Source organism: Sinocyclocheilus grahami, unplaced genomic scaffold, assembly GCF_001515645.1.
Source record: "Sinocyclocheilus grahami isolate Dianchi unplaced genomic scaffold, SAMN03320097.WGS_v1.1 scaffold230.1, whole genome shotgun sequence".
NCBI classification, from domain to species: Eukaryota; Metazoa; Chordata; class Actinopteri; order Cypriniformes; family Cyprinidae; genus Sinocyclocheilus; species Sinocyclocheilus grahami.
The window spans coordinates 1,356,963-1,381,626 of NW_015505409.1; the positions used below are offsets into that span (position 1 = coordinate 1,356,963).

The window sequence follows — 24,664 nt, forward strand, 5'->3', positions numbered from 1 at the left end:
TCATTTCAGCATGTGTTTGTGTTTGTGTGTGCTGTCTGCGTCACTCATAGTACGTGCCTATATAGTGTGCTATATCGAACAATTTTTCTATCGATATCGAAGAAGGTGTACCGTCGAGAAATATCGATACCGTTTTATCGCCCAGGCCTAATATACATCCAAAAATATGTCCATACACTGATGAATGTGTTCAAGCGTTCCTTAGCTTGTGTGAACTGTTCCTCAGGCTCTCATATGCTGAAACAGTAACAGCTAACTGCTATGAGCAGTGAAACACAAACCAGAAATTATCTCCCAAAATGATTTTTGCAGTCATCGTCTAGTTTGAGGAAGTTTAAAATCGATTGAAGCATGTATTGTATTTTTCTCTGATTACTGAAAAGAGAGTGCTCCTCTCTCAGTTTCGATCTCTCCTGACAGATCCACTGGTTTCTCTTGCAGTGACTCTTTCTGTCTCTCTCTCTCTCTCTCTCTCTTTCTCTCTTTCTCTCTCTTTCTTTCTCTGTGCAGTCGAGTGTGTGTAATTCGAGGTCAGGTTTTGGCCTCTGATGGAACTCCTCTTGTTGGTGTGAACGTCACGTTTCAGCATAACCCTGAATATGGATACACACTCAGCCGACAGGACGGCAGGTAACACATACTCTTAAATACTTTGTAAAGAAATAAATGTAATAGAACATGCACTAACACACACAGACACACACACACACACACACCGTAGACATTGTATTAACCTCTCCTATATATTTCATTTATATGAAGTGTATTGTGTATGTTCTACTTGTTGTATAGAACCCTGTGTTCTGTATACTAGGCCTGGGTTTTGACACAAATTTCACAATTCGATTAGATTCTCATTCACAAGCTTGCGATACGATTCGATTACTGATTCGATTCGATTCAATATCGATTATTTTGGATATATATCATGTACAGTACATGGCAAATTTTCTCAAGGAAAAAAATCTCAACTAATGCTGTAAAATATACACGAGAGTCAGTTGGGACCAAGGTTATTTTTCGTAAATGAAAACTAAGATGAAAACGATTGATGAAAAAACTATTTTGTAAACTGAAATAAAATAAAAATGTCAAAATATTTGAAAAACGAAAACGAAACGAAACTAACTACAGTTATTGAAAAACTAAATGAAATAAAACAATAATTAACAAAAATAAATAATTATCTTAGTAATCATTATGTTCTCACCCCTTTGACGGAAAAATAGATGAGCTGTGTGGTGGTTTAGGGAAATACCTGTAAATGGCGCATCACGCACATGGGGTTATCTGACGGAGAGACGCAAAGCAGTTTAAAGCAGAGTCCTGCACGGGTCCTGTTTGGTAAACGTGCACCAGCAGTACTTAACAGAACACTCGACCCGTTATCCGACAGCAGCACTAATTTATTTCTGTACCAGACCAGAACTGTTTGACATAAAGACCGCGAGTCGCGACCTGAACCGAACCCGCATTAATCTACATCAGGTAGGCAAAATTATTTATTTTCTCATGTAACACAAGCAATCAAACCAACATGAGGCAAGTTGGTGCTTTGAAGAGAAACAGACACACAGAGCAACATAATTAACAGAAAAAAAGATGAGAACGCGCATCCTTTCTGAAAACAATAAAAAACTTTGCCTAGCATCTTGTGATCACTCTGCCAGGCTTTCGGACAAATATGCAAGTTGGTGCTTTGAAGAGAAACAGACACACAGAGCAACATAATTAACAGAAAAAAAGATGAGAACGCGCATCCTTTCTGAAAACAATAAAAAACTTTGCCTAGCATCTTGTGATCACTCTGCCAGGCTTTCGGACAAATATGCATAGGCTAAATCACATCATACACACGCTTATAACTATTCATAAATAAAGAAAAGAACATATTCAAATATGAGCCTTTATTGTTAAATACGATTGCCGTTATTATTGAATTTCATATTTCCCAGTTATAATTTCCCAGTTACGATTTATGCAAGGCTGTTCACGGAAAAGTGAGCAAGACACGACAGTTACAATATCATGATTATGGTTAAATAAGATAAAAGACATATAACCAAATTAGGCTACAATTATTTTCATATTAAATATCTCAACACACCATTAGATATGACATTAAGCGCAACTTGTGTAGATTTATTTAGTAAAAAGGCTTGACTGCTTCCTTTGGTGTATATTTGTATACTTTTACCGTCTAATCAATCTCAGCATGCATTAATTTTGTGTCTCTAAACGTTTGCATCACTAAGGTTAAATTATGCCCAAGTCTTTCTTTGGCCTGCGCTCTGGAAAGATCTGTTGATTCTGCTAAACTTTAATTAAAACTGAAACTAAACTATATAAAAACTCAATAAAAATGTTTTCACAAAATAAAAACTAAACAAACTAACAAAAATATTAATGAAACTAATAAAAACTAAACTGAATTTTATAGCAAAATTGAAAACGATATTAAAATAAAACGAATAAAAAATTTCTAAACTATAATAATCTTGGTTGGTACAACATTACTATAATATTGAAGGTTAAAATAATGAAGTTTTTACAATAATAAAGTTACATATTAATATTTCTACTTCAATTAGTTTTTTTGAAATATAAACATTTAAATGGTGGCTGTCATAAAAGCTTGATGGATTTATTCAAACATAAACATTGAAGAACAGTAAAAATTATAATGAATATGTTATATGGTGCATATATTAAGCAAAATGTCCCTCTCTACAGTTTATTTTTCTATCTGACTAATGAGTTTATGGTCACCGTATATATGTTTTTTTTCTGAGGTAAATGTGACGTTACGTGACATATTGTTTACAAGCTGTTATATTGGCATCTTTGCGCTGCTGAAACACTGATTGAGCGATTACATGAAACAGGATACGGATTGTAAAGTTGTACTCTTTCTTTTAACTTACCTTCGGATGTTTAGTCATGTTTATTTTCTGCTGAAACTGGTATTAATGTGGAGGAGATGATCAGTTCACGTGCGCCTCGCGCTGCTGCATCTGTTGAACTGAGGCGCTACAGCGATCTGTCACTTCACATTAAACAGCGCCAAATCTGCATTTATTGTTTAAATACTGCAATACAATGGACAGAATTTGAAATCTGAGACTTTGTTTCATGTTAAAAGCACCAAAGCACAATGCGTATTGCAATTTATTGGATGGGAAGTACCCTTCAATGTTCTGTCCATTAACTGAAAACAGGCTACACTAATTGATTCTTGGGATTTAAGAATTGATATCGTTCCGTAAAAATGAGAATCGATTAATATCGAGATATCGATATTTTTTTACCCAGTCCTACTGTATACTCTATTCTTTCCGTACATTTAGTGGGAGGCAAAAGTTTCATACTGCTAGTTGAATAGAAAAAAAAATATTATTTGACATGACCTTCTTAGTGTTTGTCCACTTTTGCTTTACTAATAGCTGCACTCAAGCTGCATGAACTCCACAAGTTTGTGCAAAACCTAATGATTCTTTAAATAACATTCTGTTACTTAAACAGTGATCTTAATATTTCTTTTTCATTTTATGGCTTAATGTTTTTGTTTTTCTATATTTAAAAATCTAAAAATTTATTTTCATATTCAAATTGAATTTGAAATCTCAGATATTTAAAGCGGACAACCACATACACGTAAATACACTATTCAACTATTCAAAAGTTTGACTTAATACGGCTACATTAGATTGCTCAGAAGTGACAGTAAAGACATTTACTGTTTCAAAAGATCTGTTTCAAATAAATGCTGTTCTATTTCCAGTCATTTTTCCAAGACTCCTGAAAAAATATGATGGGTTCCACAAAAATACTAAGCAGATATTTGAAGGATTATGTGATACATACGACTGTATTTTTGATTACTTCTTTTAACATAATTTACACATTTGAACAGCCACAATCTTTTAAATATGAATGATACGTATTTATAGCACACTGTCTTGTATATTTGGTGTAAGGAAAAATTGTAAACCTTTGTTTTTAAGTGTGTTCATATTTTTATTTTTCCTACTAGCTTTGATCTTCTGGCAGTGGGCGGAATCTCTGTGACTCTGCTGTTCCAGCGCGCCCCATTTTCGTCCCAGATTCGGTCTGTCTGGCTTCCATGGAACCAGTTCATGGTCTTGGACCGTGTTTTTATGGAAAGAGCTGAGTCCAAACCACCTGTCTGTGACCTGAAAAACCTGATCAGTCCACATGCCATTGTTCTGTCCGCTCCTCTCCCACGATTCGCCGCCGACTGTGAGGACAGAGGAACTGTCGTACCTGAACTACAGGTGCGAGACACATTCACTCTGAGAAAACACTGGATGCAATATCTTAGCCACGTGCTATGAGACTATACCAGAATCAATGTTGCTCAAGTCTCTTGTATACTTCAACTCTATTTATGTGACACATGAAACTGCTCGCTTGCAGTGTTAGACTTGTAATACCTAATATACACTGCGAGTCGGTGCTAGAGAAAGAAGAATGTTCCTATTATAATCAACAAGGCATAAACACAGCGTAAAAATAAGATGTTGACATATTTTTCAATGATAAAGTGAGCATTTTCAAGAGTCCAAATCTCAGTTGCGTGAAACTGTGTAAACTTGACACCTTTGTTGATTATAATGTAATGAGAACGTTCTAATATTGACGCGTTGCACACTTTGAGTGTATAATTTACTCAACGTTTGAAGAAAACAGTCTCTCTGAAGTTGACTGATGAATAAAACAGCAAGCAATTCAGGAACACAGTTCTCAGCTAAATTTAGATGCGTAGTCTACAGTAACAATATAACATTTTGCCCACACAAAACCACTATTTTTACTTGTAGTATTAATAATCATGATTGCAATATCAAGGGAAATCAAGGGATTTTGTCATTTTGACGCAGTCCTTCTGCTTATGTAGAGCGTTTCAAATCAGTCCCTCATGAGAATTCATTTGAGTTAAGATGCTGTCTTGGAGGGCAGTAGCCTATGTAGGCAGTTGACAGCGAGACAGCTCACTCAGTTTTGTGTGTGTCTGTAGGCTGTAAGAACTGCAACCTGTGTTTATGGGACATTTATTTGGCAGCATTACAGTCATTGGCTCAGGTTTTGTTCCGTATGGAAAGTGCATGCAGTAAATAGAAATACAATTAATTTCTCTCACTCTAACTGTGCCTCTGCCTAATTCATCCATGTCTCTTTCTCTCTGTAGGCGGTCCAAGAGGAGGTGGTTATCCCTGCTACTATTCTGAAGTTAAGCTACCTCTCTTCCAGAGCTCCAGGCTATCGCTCTCTCCTGAGGGTGGTTCTGACCCATTCCTCTCTCCCGGCGGGCTTGGCCAAAGTCCATCTGTCTGTGGCCGTCCAGGGTCGGCAGCTTCTGAAATCATTTCCAGCAGCTCCAAACCTCATATATGTTTTCTCCTGGAATAAAACCGACATCTATGGCCAGCAGGTCACGGGGCTGGTGCAGGCACACGGTGAGGGAAAGCAAACTTTTGTTTTTTTAAGATAAACCTTCATTCAGTTTTTACACTATAATTCAAAAGGTCAGTTTTTAACTGAATACTTTAAAAGAGCAAGGACGCATCAATTCAATCTGTTTCAAAAGATTTGTGTTTCAAATAAATGCTGTTCTTTTGAACTTTCTATTCATAAAAGAATCCTGAAAAATGCATCACATTTTACAAAAAAATATTGAGCAGCACAACTGTTTTCAACAAATCTTTCTTAAACACCAGATCAGTATATTAGAAGGATTTCTGAAGGATCGTGTGACACTGAAAACCGGAGTAATGATGCTGAAAATTCATCACAAGAATAAATTACATTTTAAAATATATTAAAATAGAAAACAGTTATTTTTAAATTGTAAAAGTTTTTATTGTATTTTTGATCAAATAAATGCATCCTTGGTGTGCATAAGACTCCTACCGACCCTAAACTTTTAAATGGTATTATAACCATTACACATGAAATAAAATGTCCAGATAAAGGTGTGTGACGATTAAGTAGAGCAACTGGATTGAAGGTACTTAATAAGATGCAAGAGGCGCATCGGTTTAGTCTCTTTCATAATTGAACTATTTGAACGACTGTGTTTAGGACTCCAAACAGGACTGTAAAAACTGTATTCTACCTCAAAATACCCCTCTTTCTGTCATTTTTCATAAGCTGAGATTGACAGCTAGCTAATATAAATGATTGACAGCCAGAAAATAGCCTACAAAGCTCACACTTATGTCCTGGGTATATCAATGATGTGACTGACAACTGTTTGTCAAGTGTGGTTCCATTCAAACAGCACAAGTCGATCGAACTCGCTCTTAAAATTTAGTTGTGACCCCTGGAAAATGTAAGGAACTAACTTGAATGCGGTTGTCACTGTCTTTTATGACTAAATTTTGTATGAACAACCATATTTAGTGCTCCAAACAGGACTGACAACTGTATCCTTCTGTTGTATGATCGCAGCTCCTCTTTCTTGCTATCTCCCTCTCCATTATTTCGAGATCCATCACAATGACAGCAATCAGACACTGCCAAGAGTCTTAATCCATCATCTTTTTCTCATTGAAAAGCATTCTGTTTTATGGCACACTTGCGCACCTACTGAAGAATGGCTAAAAATGAGTAATTACTGACTATTATGGAAGAAATTAACTCCTGTTTTCAAGTGATAATTAGAAAGAATTAAGCAAAAACAGTTCATAGTCACAATAAACAAATGTGTGAACAGCTGTTTTTTTCACAAATAGAAATTATTTATCCACAAATTACTATGCTAATATATCTATATCTATAGTGTAACGTTGTAACATTTTGACAGTAATATATTATTAAACGGTAGAAAGACAATAAAAAAAAATCCTAATGACTCAGGAGGATCTCTGCCCTGTAAATAGGCAAATATAATTATTGGTTAATAATTATTCATCCTCCTAACTTTTATGTTGGCTACAGCTCAAACGTTGCTATCTTGAAGCACCTGTCTAATTAAGTTCACCGTAACACTATGGCAACACAACTGTAACTTAAGCAAATATAATTTATCCACATACACGGTAGCAACCTGCTGCTCACTTTAACTGGATTCAGCTCTTTAAACATTTTCTTATGACGCGACACATTTATGTAGAGTAAGGTATTTGTAGATGTTTTTCTGTTAGTTCACATCAGTCTAATTAATCTTGTAAAATTACAGTTATTATTGGTTATAGTGGGTAATTTATGCATTAAAATTATGCAGGTTCACTTAAAAATGAAGAATCACCAATGAAATTGTGCGCGAGTAGGTACATTTGTTTATTCTGATGATGGTGATGGTTTGTCTCTTGGATTTTGATGATGATGGTGATATTTAATGGGCTAAGTCTGGCACTTACACTGGTGTGTGTGTATGTGTGTGAATTAATGACAGTCTCTGTTGGATACGAGTATGAATCCTGTCTGGACGTTGTGCTCTGGGAGAAGAGAGTTGCTCAGCTGCAGGGCTTTGAGCTGATGCCATCAAACCTGGGCGGATGGACACTGAACCACCACCACATCCTCAATCTGGAGAGTGGTGAGGAATTATCACACATACACACACACTCATGCACATTGGTATTTCCTTCAACTATGGGTACTTTTGGCCCTGTGTTCTTTTAGAAATTAAAACACTTTTCAAAATCATTAGTCTATTTACTTTGCCTTCAAAAATGTCCAAAAGTAAGACCGTATTACTGGAGATTCTGTCATATTTATTCTGTCATATTTATGTTTTGTTTTGTTTTTGGCCCTAAAACGGTCAAATTAATTTCCACCATATCTCAAATCAACATTCATTTTGTGGTGGGAATTAAGAAAATGTAATTGTAAGCATTTTTGGAATAAAATGGCAGGCTATGTTTCCTTGTATCCTAAATACACATAATTCATATTTTCACAGTTTTGGCATAACCTTAATAAGAGATGCTAGAGATTTTACTATACATAAAATATTACCTTCATTTTTCACATCTTATATTTTAACTCAAGCATACTTTTCACCAACACAGCTTATAACATTATCATAGATTTATATAGTCTTTGAAGAATTGCTTTATGGTGAAGTTTTAAGATTGAGAGCCTAAAAGCTAAAAGAATCTATTCATGAGACCAAAATAGTCAAATGTTTCCAACAGAGTTTTAAAATGAAAAGTTGATCCCTTCGACCTTCATGTGCTCTAGGAAAAATGAGCTTATACTATGACCTTCAGACAGCAGCATAGCAGGGTTTACCAAAAGAAAAGATGCCCAATGTAGAGCATGTTTAAATCTAACATCCTCCCAGTCAATAAATCTTGTTGGCTCCTGAGAGCTCCCTGAATGGCAGTTTGTATCATTCCTTTCTTTAGTTTGTTTCTACAGGGTCTTATAGCACCATCACATTTCATCATTGATATATAAAGGCTTCAATCTAATATTCTGTTTCTTTTCTCTTCTGCAGGTATCCTTCATAAAGGTAATGGAGAGAATGTATTTATTTCCCAGCAGCCTTTGGTCATCTCCACAGTGATGGGGACAGGGGCGGTCCGCGCAATCCCGTGTCCAAACTGCAACGGCCCAGCCATGGAGCAGAAACTATTTGCTCCCATCGCTCTGGCCTGCGGTTCGGATGGAAGTGTGTATGTAGGTGATTTCAACTATATCCGCAGGATTCTGCCCAACGGATTCGCCATCAGCATCCTGGAGCTCAGGTCTGCCATCTTCCATCAGCAAATTATCAGTCAGTTTTTTGTTTGATTGTTTTTTCATTGTATTGTATAAGTAACTGCTGTATGTAATTTCCATTATTTTAAACTAATAGTTTTTATTTGGTTATTTAGGAATGTCAAGAGTTTAATAACTTACTAATAGTGATTTTATGTTTTTGTTTATTTCTATTAGTTGTTTAATTGTAATAAATTAAATTTTTGTATGTTTTTAAGAAATTTTAAATTATTTTTATTATTAAAAAGGTTGAATCATATACCCTCCTGAAATATTGAAATAAATCAAATCAAACTGTGACATGGTGACATCTAAATTAAACCGTTTTATTAAAATTAAAAATTATTTAATTATTAGATCAAGTTAAAATTGCACTTGAGGTCAAATATATTCATATCCGCTCTTTGTAGCTTATAGAACTTGTCATAATTGTGAAAATCATCTGAGGAATATCTTTTTTTAATTGTTGACTTACATTTTTTTTTCCATGTTATGCATCCAGAAATCGTGATATTAGACACAGGTATGTTTCTTTTCAGAACCGATATCACCATTTAGTCTTTCATTCGTTTATACACTGCACCTGTGCTTGAATTCATTATTTTTATTTCGAATCTCCATTCATCCATGCATCAACCTTGGAGGAGCTATAGAGGTTAAGTGACTCGAGTCTCAAATGCAAAACAACTCATTTAGAGGCAGCAGCCCCTATAGTAAGTCAGCAGAATCATGAGAAAGCTCTCAATAAAATTTGTATATTTATTAATATACTGAGACACTACACTAATGCTCTAAACATAAATATTCCAATGCACAATAACATTAGTGATAAAAATATTAGTAACCCCAAAACTTTAGTCAATACATCCCATTAATCCTGAGCTTTAATGACTATAGCCTTTTCCTTCCAACCCTTTAACTGCAGTTTTATTCCTTTGATTGTCCCCTTCTTTATCGCATAGCTTGTTTTTTTCCCCCTTCTCATTTTATCATTTTTATCCATTTAATTAATTTATAGTTTACCTTTTAATTGCTATCGAGCATATCACATTTTAATAGAGACCATGTATTATTATTGAATTTTACATACTAATTCATAGTATCTCAATGTGTGTATGTTTGTAATTGTTATATTTTTGTATTTGTGTGTGCATGAACCCATATGAGTGTGTGTTTGTGCATTTGCGGACATGTTTTTGTGTCGGCGTGTGTTATGAAGCCACACAGCGGCAACTGTTGCCTGTAATCTTCAGTGTGTGGTCAGGAATCCATCTGAGGCATTTTTCTGGTCGATGGATTGAACACTAACAGCTTTTCTCAGCAAACCGCTGGCAGCGTCTCACCGCAGTCTCCCGTTTATCGTCTGGATCTTCCTCGTTTCATGTGAATTTAGAAACGGCGCCCCCCACAGAGAGGGAGTTAGAGTGCGGGATAGACCTCTGCCCCACAGACTAACACTGACAAGCGCACTGTAATCCTTTATCTTTGCGTACGCATGTGTGTTTGCACACAGTATTACATCCCACAGCAAGGGGGAAATCCTACCTTCAGCCTTCTTTTGGAGATAACGCTTCTGATCAAACCAAAGTCTGATTCGACCTTGCAAAGACTCAAAAGAACCTCATAGTATTAACATTTTCAATTTCATCAATCTGTCCGTATACACAGACAGCTTGACAGGGCGGCTTTTGCCCTTTATTCCTGTATATCGAAAACAGATTTGAGAGAAACGTGAATCTCTTTTACCATTTCAATATTGTTGTCAATTTGGTTAATGGGTTTGTGAAGTAACTCTTTAGATTCGTGCAACATTTTGCATTAAAAGGCTGTGATTTCCCAGGGATTTGAACCGTGACCTTTGAACTACAGAAACTATTCCCGTTTATTATAATGAAAACATTAATTAAAATATTAATGCTTTTGATGTAAATTTACTTAATGACTTTGTGGAGTAACTATTTACATTTGTGAGACCCTTATCGAAAGCAACTAACAGCAGTGCACACTTTGTCAGTGTGTGTATGCATTTTTAGGAACTGAACCCATGACCTTGGTGTTGTTAGCAGTTCACCCAAAAATTTAAATTAGTCAAATTTAATTAGTCAAAATCTAAAATTAGTATTTACTCACCCTCAAGCACATCCATCTGTAATAAAAAGTGCCTCACACGGCTCTGGGGGGTGAACAAAGGCCTCCTGTAGCGAATCTATGCGTTTTTGTAAGAACAATATCCATATTCAAAACGTAATAATCACTTTAATCTAGCTTGCGCTCACTGTTGTACATGGAAGCAGGTCCGGGAGGATGACGTAAGAGTCTCGTGAAAACCATCTTTTGTTTACAGGAGCAAAGGAAGCAAAGTTTCCATACTATAGCAAAGGAAAACCAGTCTCCTCTTGGTTTATATCGAAATCCTCCGACATTCTTCTTTACAAATCCTCGTTTTGTACTTCTAATTCGTGACCGTTGTTTTGTTTTGATCTCTCTCCTGCGCTTCCGCGTGCGTCACTTCTGAGCGGTGCATGCGCAACGCAGATGTCCTACGTCATCCTCCCGGAGCTGCTTCCATGTACAACAGTGAGCATTAATTTGAATTTGTCTAATGGCTTTGTGAACTATTTTGGCGAAAACTGTTTACATTTCTGAGACATTTTTATTGCACGCAAAGTAAGTGCTTAGGTGTACACTTTATCAGGTGTTGCTGGTGGTTGAGCAACATGAACTTCTCCCCTTTCCCCCTGACCTCACAGCCCCTACACAAGTCTAATCCTCAAACCCAAAAGAGGGAATCAACTTCCCTCAAATGTCAAAGCAGCAGACAATGTTTTGCCCTTTTAGGAAATCCAGTTTTTTTTTTATTTCCTCACTTTCATTCTGCCTAAGGAACAGTTGAGAAAGAGGCAGCAGGTAGATTTGCTCTTAGGGCAGATGCGGATGGAAGGAAAGGAAAGGAAGATTATAGACTGGCAGGGGTCCGACGTGCTGGAGAGGCTGGGAGTTTTGATCGGGGCTTGAGTTCAGAATGATTGAAATTTCTGCATGGCGCTGAGACCTGGAGGGTTATTTTTTTTACTCTAACCTTGTGTGTGCACTAGTCTGTGTGCGGTTGTTTTTCGGCACAGATTCCAACTTTATGAAATAGTTTAAACATAAGAATGTTGCCGATATGTGTGTAGCCCTGCTTCGTCGTAAAGCCTTGTTAAAATTCTCTTTCCCCAGCTCCAGCCCAGCTCATAAGTACTACTTGTCTGTGGATCCTGTGCGTGAGTCGCTCTACCTGTCGGATACCAGCAGCGGGAAGCTGTACCGCCTGAAGACTCTGACTGAACCCAAAGATCTCAGCAGGAACGTGGAGGTGGTGGCTGGCAGCGGGGAGCAGTGCACACCCTTCCACCCGAACCAGTGCGGCGATGGAGGCAAGGCCACTGAGGCGGCGCTCAGTAACCCCAGGGGTGAGAATCCAGTGCACACACATGCTGCGTTTCCCAAGTCAAAGAGAAAGAGCGAGTGAGCGAGGTGGAGTGGTTATTGAAAAATAGCGGCATGTTTCAGCCAGAGAAATGGGAAAACTAGAAAAAGTAAGATAAATGAAAGATGCCTTCCCTCTTTGTTAAATCAGGCGGAGCGGCTATTAGTCCCGCCTATCCATCACTGCCACTGTCTCTTTAAACCTGACGGACAGACGGGGGCGTGGCTAACGGGCACGTATGTTCTCTTATCCTTCAAGCCTCATTGTGCTCTCTCTCTCTCACTCACTCAACTGTCGCAGTTAAAAGCCTCTACTTACTTGTAAACCCCTGAGGATAAAATTCATAAAGAATCCCAGAGCAGGAATGTTATGTATGCGTGTGTGCGCACGCTTTGATTTCGGACTGTTCTGCAAAGGGCTGTGTTTCAGGTCAAACTGTAAATCACATTTAAAACTGATTTCAGCCTTTTTACACTCACTTCAACGATCCATATGCGTTTTTTTCTGGCAAGCTGATGGATAAAAGCCTTCCGTTGTGCATGTTGGAGTGGAATACCCGTTTCTTCCTTTGTTAAAGTGTTTTTACTGAAGTCTATTATCTATAACAGGCTCTGACCGAAATGCTGAGAGCTTCAATAACTGCAATTCGACCTTCTATGTTCTCGGGCCATGAGGGGGTCCACACAAATAGACTGCAACCAAAGCATTAACATCCCCGCATGGTGATTTTTTTCTGTTTAATTCTGCTAAACTGACCCGTAATGCTGAAATGTGTCACTTGCATATGAGTTTGACAGTTCTGTATGTTGGTATGTGTCTTGACTTTGGCTTGCTGTTGATTCAATTAATCTCAATATACAGAATGTTTTTATAATCAATATCTCTTTATACACATAGAAACTCAGAGTGATGCAGTATTGATCTCTGCACCACGGCAGCATCTTCCGTGACTATGATCTCTTTAGTGCGGTAAAAACTGATAGTCTTCGGTTAGCTTCATCTACCAAAGGCCCAGAGCTTCATGCACAGAGCCAGTAAACAAGCCGAAATAAAATCAAAATCGAGATCTTTTAAAATACCGTTTGTTTTGAAAAAGGAGATGTTTTTTTCAAGAGATTTAATGGAACATTACAGGAAAATATACTGGCAGGATTGACACTTTCAGCATCTGTAAATAATGATTTTTGAGCATTTTTTGGACTGTAAAAAATTGATTTTACCACCCACTGTATTTGTTGCTCAATGACCAAGTTCCGGGATTTACTCTTAAGGCCCCAAGACTTGTCCAGTTTTCCTGATTTATTGGATAAGGAATTAAGGATAAGATTTTTCTTTTTTATTATTATTATTATCTTTTGATACTCGAAGTTTACTCATAATTAGTCCAAGATAGATATAAGATTGTAAGAGTTATAAGATTTTATTATTTGACATGACTTTTTTCAGGTCTACAAATCAGTCTTTTAAAATTGGGCTACCTCTGGTACTCAGGTTTTCCAAGACAGTGGGAATCCCCATTCTTTAAAGAAAAACAAAAGTTGTTCAAGGTGTGAATTCCATAGTGAAAAATAAATATACTTAAATGTATTTGAAATACATTTACTTCATACTAAATATACAACAAATACATTTACATATTTATGTACTTAATAAAAATATCCTGCAACTTAAAGTCTGCTAAATTGGAACAACAAATGTTGTGCTTAATGCACTTTAATTGTGCAGAAGTAGTGCTGAAGTCCAACTAAAGATATACTGAAGTATATTTGATTGTGCTAAAGTGGAACTACTGCAAGTATACATCAGTTACACTTAAACTATCATGCATTTGAAGACTGGTATTATTCAAAGATCATACAATCCTTATCAATAGTGACATTAAAACACATTTTAGGTTTAATATTAAGAAATGTGCATTGTGCGTACAGAAAGTAGTACTTCAAAAAAGTTTATTATAATTTTTATGTCGGTAAATCTCAATCAATATGTTAAGTACACTCTTAAAAATAAAGGTGCTTCAAAAGGTTCTTCAAGCGATGCCATAGAAGAACCATTTTTGGTTCCACAAAGAACCATTCAGTCAAAGGTTCTTTAAAGAACCATCTCTTTCTTACCTTTTTATAATCTGAAGAACCTTCTTTCGCCACAAAGAACCTTTTGGGAAACAGAAAGTTTCTTATGATGTTATAAGTTCTTTATGGAACTATTTAGACAAAAAGGTTCTTCTATGGCATCGTGAAGCACCTTTATTTTTAAGAGTGTATGTTATGTTAATAGATTTGAAATGTACTTAGTATGAAATAAATGTATTTTAATTATATTACTTTTTTACTAGGGTTAAAATAAGTAATATCTTAATTTTAGCTGTTTTGGCTTATTTCAGTGTTTGTTTTGTCCTATTTTAAGTCATTTTAAGACATCTTGAGACATGTAAAAACATTTGGGACATTCTTTGAAAAACAAACATTATTTATCAAAGAATTAAAAAAAATGCACCATTGTTTGTACAAAAAAATATTAAGTTTTTATCATTAATAATAAAAGGAAATGTCCTTAAGCACCAAATAAAAAACAATTTTTTTTATTTTTATTATTTTTTATCTATTTTTTTTTTATTTTTTTATAGAAACTGTTAACAATAATGTATAATATTTCATCTTCCTTTTTTCGGTTTAATTAGCAATAAGATGGTTAAAACATTTTAGGAAAACCATTGTAATCCCTTAAGTATGCTACTCCATTAAGTATCCTGATGGAGCAACCGCTAAGCAACTCCTCTGGGATTCATGTATACAGTATACAGTGTCCACAGTGTATGTTTGTGTCAGCGTGTGCTGTGTATATGTGCTGTACAAGCTCAGAATGTGGGTGAGTGTGTGGTACAGATGCAGCTCTCTATGATTCACTGAAATCTTGGATTCAGGGTGGAGAGAGATAGAAGGAGAAAAGGGCACATTAATTCACAGGTCCCTGTAGGATAGGGTGCTCGATGTCTGGTCTGATGGCAGCCGAGAGTTTAAGAGAAATAGAGAGAGAGAGGTGAGGAGTGAACAGACAAGCGTGCTCCATTCAGTAGGCTCAGAGAAGAGAAAAACTCCTGAAGTCTAAATTAATGTGGTCTGTTTTGAATTGTATGTGTGTGTGTGTGTGTGTGATGATTAGCTGCTCCTCTGATCATTTTCAATCTAACCAGCATTTTGCATTTTAGAAGACAAGTAAGAAACAAGGGTTCTGGACCTGGGGGTCTCTCTGTGTCTTCAGGAACCTTTGAAGGGCAGAGGGAGGTATACCCCTCTGAAAGCAGAATAAATAATTAAGCTCGTTATGCTCGTTAAGTGGGTAATATGCCTCGTAATTAGCACCCATAACAAGATGCATTTGTAAACAGGCTTATTGAGGCAGATAGAATTTCTGCAACAAGGGTAGTGTGTGTGTGTGTGTGTGTGTGTGTGTGTGTGTGTGTGTGTGTGTGTGTGTGTGTGTGTCTTCATGTCTTCACATGTATTTCTGTCTGGTTTACAGCACAACATGATCTGTATTGTTTTTTGCATGCAAGTCTGAATGGATGCTCAGCATTTAAAAGGCTGCACGCCACTCATCATGACTGAATAGTAGATTAAAAAGTACTGAAACTGAACAACAAAAATAGGCGAGACTGGGGCTACTCTAGTGAATATTTCTCAGAAGTGATTTACTTTTCAAAGTTAGTTTCTGTATAGGGACATACATCAAAGTCTTGGCCACAAAAAAATTAAATAACATATTGAACATTTCCACTGTTATTGCACAGGAAAAATGATACAGATCAGTTTTCATAATGGCAGTATGCCACTGCACCCTATTAGAGGCTATTTAATGGCTTTCCAACTAAATTTAAACAGTAAAACAATAATGCAGCACATAATTCATAAAAAAAAAATGTGAATGGTATTATACAGAAATTTCAAGCTATTATTTTGGCCAACTAAAAAACTGTAATTGATAATTGCTACATTAAGATTATAATATATTAAACACATCTGATAACTTACAATAATTGGTTTTATAAAAAATGTGGTACTGTAAATAATAGTTATAACTACATAATAATAATTATGTTTTCATATTTTTCAATAGTTTTTCAGTTTCAAATTTTTAGGTTATGATTATGACGTAAAAAGTCACATATATGACAAGTTGGAATTGAGATGTTACGATTATATATGTAGGCAAAAGTCCAAATAATAGCAAACATAAATGACAAATTATGACAATTGTCATAATTATGACATAAAAACATGTTTTTATAATTGCCCTTGTGACAACTAGGCAGGTCTCCCCTATAAAGCAAAGAAACTGATCAAATGGACTGGTTTACATCACATAAACACTCAGCTTGCCAACAAGCAAAATTCCAATTAATAAAAACTGATTTCATTCTGGATGGTTACTGTAGGTTTGATTCGTATATGGAGGATTGTTTTACTGGCAAATTGGTGTTTGGTTGTAAATGTACAACTGTTGCATTGATTTTTGGTAGTTTTCGAGTTGATGACATAGATGATCCATACATATTTGCTCCAAAAATATGTCAAAATATTGTTTAAATATGATTGAGTCAGCCCAACTACATTAGTTGAAGTCATTTTAAGGGTCATGGCAGATAGGAAATAAGCTCCTCAAGGGAGCAACTGCACATATTCAGTTTTTACAGTGTGGGTTGGGAAAGAAACAGGCGATGCCACTAGTGAAGTACTGCTCTGTGTCAGCTGTTATAGGCAGTTTATCCATATGGAGAAGATGCTGTTACCGCTATCCATACTGACATGTGTGAGCTGTCATTTACTGGAGCTGTGTTGTGATGCACTCTCTGGGCAGATTTTCTTGCCATATACTGTCTCCAAAAATATGTGGATCCTGTTAGTATTATCTAAATTGTGAATCCAAATAAAGCATTTAAAACATCTGGCACTGCATGCATGTGTATGTGTGTGTGTATATGGCTATGTGTGTGACTCGATCTCTCCCAGAGTAAATCAACATGGTGAGAACAGACCGATATGTCTGCTTATCTCTGTGATTCTCATTAGAGGAAGAGAGTGAGAATAAAGAGAGCAAATTAGAGAAGGGAAAGGAAAGCCACAAACACACGCACACATACACACACAGTGCCATTTGCCATAACAAACTCTGATGTGTGTGTGTGTGTGTGTGTGTGTGTGTGTGTGTGTGTGAAAGAGTTGGTTATATAAGCCTGTTCCCACTTCAGAGAGAAATCCCTGTGGAGGACAAAAATATCAATAAGCGACACAGAACAAAAAATAAATAAAATTAATAACCTCTGTGCTTATTTGTGTGGAGATGTTCCAAATTGTATACAGCACTACTCTTACTACTGCGGCAGAATGTAGTATCTATACTGTGCACAATATGCACAGAATACATGGATTTGCCAAAATTAGCAGTGTACAACCAGAGGACATTGTACGGAATAATGTATCCCACAGTGCAATGCACTCAACTTGACCTTCAGTTTCCAGTGTTACAAATTAGCCAGAAATAATATCAGCTGTGATTTTTATAACATGTTCCTTGGCTCATTATTTGATCAGAGTGCCAAATGTTAAGATGCAAAATTTGATTACAATTGCAAAATAATCATTTTAATTTTGAGTATGAAAACTTTACTGTGAAAAATGTTTACTGTGAAATACTGTCTAGCTTGCTCTTAGTAAAAATGATGTGGTCATATATGGTATTAAGTTAATATTCCATTCAGAGCATATTTTGCTCCTTACAAACCGTATGCTTTGAAAGATCTGTGGAACGGACGTCTTTAAAGAAACAATAAAGCACAATGAAGTCTTTGACAGCAATGAGGGTGGCGATTGTTGGCCTGGAGGTGTATTTGTGCTAAAGATCAGTTTTAATTAAACTGTAACAATGTATGTTTGTGCATTGTTCGATTTAAATGTAAAACCGAGTTGCCTTGCACAGCTCAAGGTGATTTGCAAGCATTCAAATAGAAAAAGACAAATGAAAGAGAGAAATTGGATGAACAATGAAAAGAAATACCGGATTCTTTTGCATATCTGATGTCATGTCGCATAAATCTGCATATATAAGGTAATTTGCATACATTTAAGATGATGTGAACAGAATGATCGCACACAGAGGAATATATTGCCTGAGATGGTGAAACCCGTCTTTCTTCATTGCACCGTTCCTCATCATGTGCTGTTAAGCTGTGACTGCATCGGCAGTGCAAATGTAACATTATTTGTTACGCCAATAAAGCGCATTAAAACTGAAAGAGATGGAGAGAAATGACTGTGTGTGTATCCTGTTGTCCTGCAGGTATCGCAGTGGACAAGCACGGGTTCATTTACTTTGTTGACGGATCAACGATCCGTAAGATTGATGACAAAGGAGTGATAACAACCATCATTGGGTCAAACGGGCTCGCATCCTCCCAGCCAATCAGCTGCGACTCTCGAATGGACATCAGCCAGGTGAACAAAACACACACACTGGTTCAGATTTACATACGGTGGCTCCAAAAAGCATTTAGAATAAACCAAACATAATGTATGAATGTCATTGCATTAGAAACAAAATATCAAGCCAAGTGGCTTCTGCAAACAAGTAATCCTTGACCTTTTCTCAGAACTAACTTAATTTTTCTTAGATATTTTTGCAATTACTTTTAATCAGCTGGTTCCAAGGTGATTTTGTAGTGGATATATCAAGCAAAATGGCAGATTTAAAATATTTACTAGGTACCATTTTAGGACCGAGTATCACTGCAGAATTCCTGATTCACTTTTAATTCACAAGCTGTCAACTATATTTTAATTAGTGCTGTCAATCGATTAAAAAAAATTAACTAATTAATCGCAAATTTTTCTGAAATTAATCGTGATTAAGCCTACCCAACATTAAAGTTTTAAATATACTTTTACATTGCAATAATTTCACATTCAATCTTCACATTAATGTATAAACAACATAAAGAGTATATTTTTTAAATGTTTGTTTAATGGCATCTTTTTTTATGACTGAAGGCCAGTATCAAAGATACTAATACTGATTTCTCTATAAAATTGCCCCCCCCCCCCCCCCCCCCCGAAGGCCAGTATCAATTATATTTAACCATTGACTATAGCCATTCATTACAGTATAATTGAGAGCTATCAATTTTAACATTTATTAGACTTTAAAAATTAACTTCTAATTTAAGTGAACTTAAAACAATCTTCACATAAACCCATTATAATAAATGTCATATTTACCTGTGCCCTTCAGCAGAAATATACAGAAATTGAAATTGAAGTTATCAAACACTAAATTCTAAATTAAATATAGATGAATCCTTATAGCTATAAATGTTTTTTTTTCCTATTTTTTTCTTTGTCCTTTGATTAATAGACATAACAGCAGCTGGTTATTTTGGCTGTTATTTCTTTAAGAGCTGCCGGTGCTGAACGTGACACGGATCTGACACGCATCATATTTTCTCTCAACTCTTTTTACCTTTTCTGACCCACTTCAGGTCTTAAAGTCTCTATTAATGAGCTGACGAGTTAAATCGGGTGTGTTAGATGAGTGAGACAGTGCTGGGCTGCTCCAGGACAGTTTTGAAAACCATTTCAGAGACTTAAATTTGACTCGTATAAAATATATTACATGCATGCACAGTTTTAAGGCAGCTTTAATCGCCTTTTTGGTAACTTCATGACTTAACTGGCCACGACATTGCATGCACGTAGTTTATTTTGCGCTTCGATATGAAAAGGATACAGGCTACAGCGTGCGCCGGCGCCTTTGTGCGTGCAATTGAAGAGCGTCTGAAACGTCTCCCGTTCTAGTCGTTCTGCAACTGAATAAATTCACTTCTTGTCAAGAGAAAAAGTGACAGAAGCAGCAGTTGTGAGTGGTGTGGCCAACCCTAGCCCCGCCCCTGTGTTAATTGCGTAAAATATTTTTAACGCGTTAAACTGAAAAAATTAATCGCCTGCGTTAACGAACTAATTTTGACACCACTAATTTTAATATATTTGGGTATATATTTTTCACTTACAATGTCCATTTTCCATCATATTAAAAATCATCATTATCATGTTTTTAAACTGTTAATTCATTAAAACCATTATTGATTAAAAGAACCGACTCACTTTTGTTTTGGCCTACACTGTACGTTGTTGATTCGGTAAAAGAACCAGCATAGAAGAATCATTTGTTCATGAATCGGACTACACTGCATGTTTTAATTCACAAAAAAAGAATTGTTTGTGATTTGGGCTACACTGTATGTTTTTGATTTATGGAAAATAACTTCAGAAATTGAGTTGATTAGAGACTACCCTGGTGGTTACACTCTCTGTTGTTAATTCACTAAATAGAACCGGCTCATACAAAAAAAAATTTGTGAACTGGGCTACACTGGTCACACAATATGTTTTTGATTAGCAAAAAACCATCTGTTCATAAGATTAATTTGTTCATTAATCAGATTAACACACTGATCACACTATATATTGTTCATTCACTAAAACAAATAACTGTTATATGTTCATAAGATTAATTTGTTTATTAATCAGATTAACACTGATCACACTACATATTGTTGATTCGCTTAAAAATAACCGTTATATGTTTGTGAATCAGGCTACACTGATGATACAGGTTGTACAGGTATGTCTGTCTTTTCCCCATAAGGGCAACTCAATAGAAAGACACATTCTTGCCATTATTTACATGGTGTTTTTGTTGCAGCACATTCAAAACAGACTGCAAAGTCATGTTCACAATTCAGGAGAGGCATGATTTCTTTTGCCATGGCACCAAAGATTCAACACCGCCGCTGAAAAGCAGTGCAAAACATGATGCAGGCAACTTTATAAAAATATTCGTTTTAAAATATGACAACAGGGCCCAAACTGCATTTTTGTGAGTTAGTTGAACAGAACACAATACAAATATGTTTTGGGACAACGTACAAATACAACAAACACTGAAAAAAGATTTTAAGAATCAATATCAGGATTGTTCTAATTAAGTTTGAGATTTGATTGGAAATTTGATACTTTTACCCAGCCCCTGTACATTTTATACCCACACAAATTATGGCCTACCTCTGTCAGTTTAATAACCGCTTAACTTGTTAAAGGAAGTTACACACGCTTTTAACTTTCTGTTTGCGTGCAGACATCAGAAAAATGATCTGTCAGTATGTCTTCTCAAATGCTCGCATAAATGAAGTGAATAACAGCACACAGAAGCTGAAGAGCTGAAAGATGAAGGAAAGCCTTCATACACACCCCACACAGCAAGAGTCTCGACCAACCCTCTCTCTCTCTCTCTCTCCTTCTCGCTCTTTCTTTCAACCTTTTCCTTCAGCTCCACAGGATTCACGCACACACACTTTTCACTGTTCACCTCAAGAGTGAGAAAGTGCTGATACCAAAGGTCTCTCTGGTGAGAGTTACATTATACAGCTTGCAGCAACATCCTTACTTTTCTTTTATCTCTCTCCCTCTCTCTTTCTCTCTTTCATCCTTTGAGGTTTCCGCCCTTTTCTGTTCTATCCATTTCGAACACTAAAATCGTAAAGCCTTTCTCAAACATAAGGCAATTCCACGTCTTTCTTTTTAGGTGCTCTTAAAAATCTATTTTACTCTCTCGTTCTGTCTCTATCTCCCCCTGCAGTTTAACTTAGTGTGTCCTCATTAAATTGCAGGACCGCTCTCCCTTCAAAGTCAGACACAATTCTTCCCGCTTCTGAATAGCATACATTTTTGGCAGACTATCCCTTGATTTCTCTTTCATTCTCTCTCGTTCTCTCTCACTGCCGTCTACACACACACACACACACGCGCTGCACTTCTTCAGTATTCATCCGGCGGGGTGTGTTGTGTGTGAATAAGAATCAGACAGTGAGGAGAGAGAGAGAGAGAGAGAGAGAGAGAAGGGCAAATGAGGTGCCGCAGGCCACTGGGTAAAAGAAGCACTGAAATCTGCATAATTCCCAGCATGCCTGGGATATGACACACTTCACACTCAATACTGTCCGGCTGTCGGGCAGCTGCGGACACACACACACACAACCAAGATGTGTTTTCTGTACCTGGCTGTACATTAGGGCTGGGTGCTATGACTAAAATATTATCACTGTAATGGTATATATCACAATGTAGTTATTTTTACAGGAAATTTAACAGGGAAATGGTTAAAATCATGGGTGTAGATAGCCAAGGGGGTGTTTTTTTTTCCAGACTCGAACGGTGCTGCTGCTCTCTGCCCCTGCGTTATATGATTAGACTGCAGTCTACATAGTTATTTTAATGACAGTAGACCATAGACTTACTGTGAGTGACTGATTTTGTTTTTTTACATTTTACATTTCTTTTACATTTCATAGTTCACTTGTTCTAAATATTCACTCACTTAACTTCATATATTTTACCTATATGATATATAATTAGGATATTAAGTAAAGATCATGTTCCATGAAGATATTTAGTAAATTTCCTACTGTAAATATATCAAAACTTAATTTTTGATTAGTAGTATGCATTGCTAAGAACTTCATTTGGACATCTTTAAAGGCGATTTTCTCAGTATTTAGATTTTTTTGCACCCTCAGATTCCAGATTTTCAAATATTTGTATCTCGGCCAAATATTGTCCTATCGTAACAAACAATACATCAACGAAAAGCTTATTTATTCAATAAAATTATATACCACCCTTATGACTGGTTTTGTGGTCCAGGGTCACATATAATCATTGTATTGTTCAATATATATTATATTTTTCATTATATTTTGGTGTATATTCATAACAAATATGTCTAGCATCAGTGCAAAAGCAGCCTTATTATTTATCACTAGATTTTGAAACAAAAGAAACAAAGCAGCAAAACTAATGTTGTTAAATGGATCAGTGGATGCAGGGTGCATCTTGTGGCTCTCGTAGTTTAGCATACTTCAACATACCTCCGGTGGTGAAAAGTAGTTTTGGCGTTTCCACCTCCAGAGGACTGGCGTGCGACACAGTTTGTAGAGAATATTTTTCTGCTCGCTCTCAGATTTTGTAAATCCAAGCCGTGTCCACACAATAAAAGACACAGTATGATATCAATTCTTCACTTGTTTGGTACTTTCACATTCCTCCCTGTTTCATCTCTTCCCTGTATATATAATGTAAAACAGTCCTGCCCACTGATGTTACATGTAAATCGGTATAATGATAGTCAAAATGAGATAACTCGCTGTCCTTCACGTCAGCTGGAGAGAGTACGTCTGAATGAGCCATGAGGATGCAGGGTGCATCTTGTGGCTCTCGTAGTTTAGCATACTTCAACACACCTCCGGTGGTGAAAAGTAGTTTTGGCGTTTCCACCTCCAGAGGACTGGCGTGCGACACAGTTTGTAGAGAATATTTTTCTGCTCGCTCTCAGATTTTGTAAATCCAAGCCGTGTCCACACAATACAAGACACAGTATGATATCAATTCTTCACTTGTTTGGTACTTTCACATTCCTCCCTGTTTCATCTCTTCCCTGTATATATAATGTAAAACAGTCCTGCCCACTGATGTTACATGTAAATCGGTATAATGATAGTCAAAATGAGATAACTCGCTGTCCTTCACGTCAGCTGGAGAGAGTACGTCTGAATGAGCCATGAGCAGATGAGAGTGGCTGTGAAATCTGTCATGATGAAAATCACACTTTTCACATTCATAGCAGGTAATAATATACATTTGTGTATCCACAGGTGCGTTTAGAGTGGCCCACAGACCTGGCAGTGAGTCCGCTGGATAACTCTCTCTACGTTCTCGATAATAACCTTGTGCTCCAGGTGAGCGAGTCCCAGCAGGTGCGTGTGGTTGCTGGACGACCCATCCATTGCCCCATGGCCAGTATTGAACCGGTTCTTCTGGGGAAAACAGCGGTGCGTTCCGTGCTGGAGGGAGCGAAAGCTATCACTGTCAGCCACCAGGGGGCTCTGTACATCGCCGAAACAGACGACCGGAAGCACAGCCGCCTGCAAGAGGTGTCCACAAATGGAGAAATTGTCATAATCGCGGGTGCGACCAGTGAATGTGATTGTAAGATTGACCCCAACTGCGAGTGTTTCTCAGGTGAGATCCAACGTGCACCAAAACTGCTAAACGCAGTGATTTTCCTTTGGGTGATTCATATTAATGTTGTGTTATTTTTCCATGTCAAACCTTTTTTTAATAAGCCACTGGTTATAAAAATTATGAATTTTTAATGCCGATTTTGTCTTGGGTGAGTTTTGAAAAATTGCAACACTGGGATTTGAAGGTAGCAAAATTTCAAGACTGTTATAATAAAGTATACAAATTGGCTTTCTGGAGCAACCTTCCCAGCAAGCTAGGATGCTGAAATTCATATATGTTAATTTCAGAGCAGTCCTCTGACACTCTCTAAAATTTCATAATCCTGGAAGAATTACTT

General features: G+C 36.7%; 1 protein-coding gene across 1 annotated transcript in view; it reads left to right on the forward strand.

The window, feature by feature from the left end:
* The window catches only part of LOC107597323 (teneurin-1-like), a 97,610-nt gene that overhangs the window by 50,626 nt on the left and 22,320 nt on the right, over positions 1-24,664 (forward strand). The window contains exons 14-22 of the mRNA XM_016288335.1: positions 511-630; positions 4,034-4,295; positions 5,210-5,477; positions 7,418-7,561; positions 8,468-8,717; positions 9,233-9,253; positions 11,950-12,182; positions 18,536-18,690; positions 23,958-24,324. Coding sequence (XP_016143821.1) covers positions 511-630; positions 4,034-4,295; positions 5,210-5,477; positions 7,418-7,561; positions 8,468-8,717; positions 9,233-9,253; positions 11,950-12,182; positions 18,536-18,690; positions 23,958-24,324 — 1,820 coding nt within the window. The remainder of the gene's footprint in view (positions 1-510; positions 631-4,033; positions 4,296-5,209; positions 5,478-7,417; positions 7,562-8,467; positions 8,718-9,232; positions 9,254-11,949; positions 12,183-18,535; positions 18,691-23,957; positions 24,325-24,664) is intronic.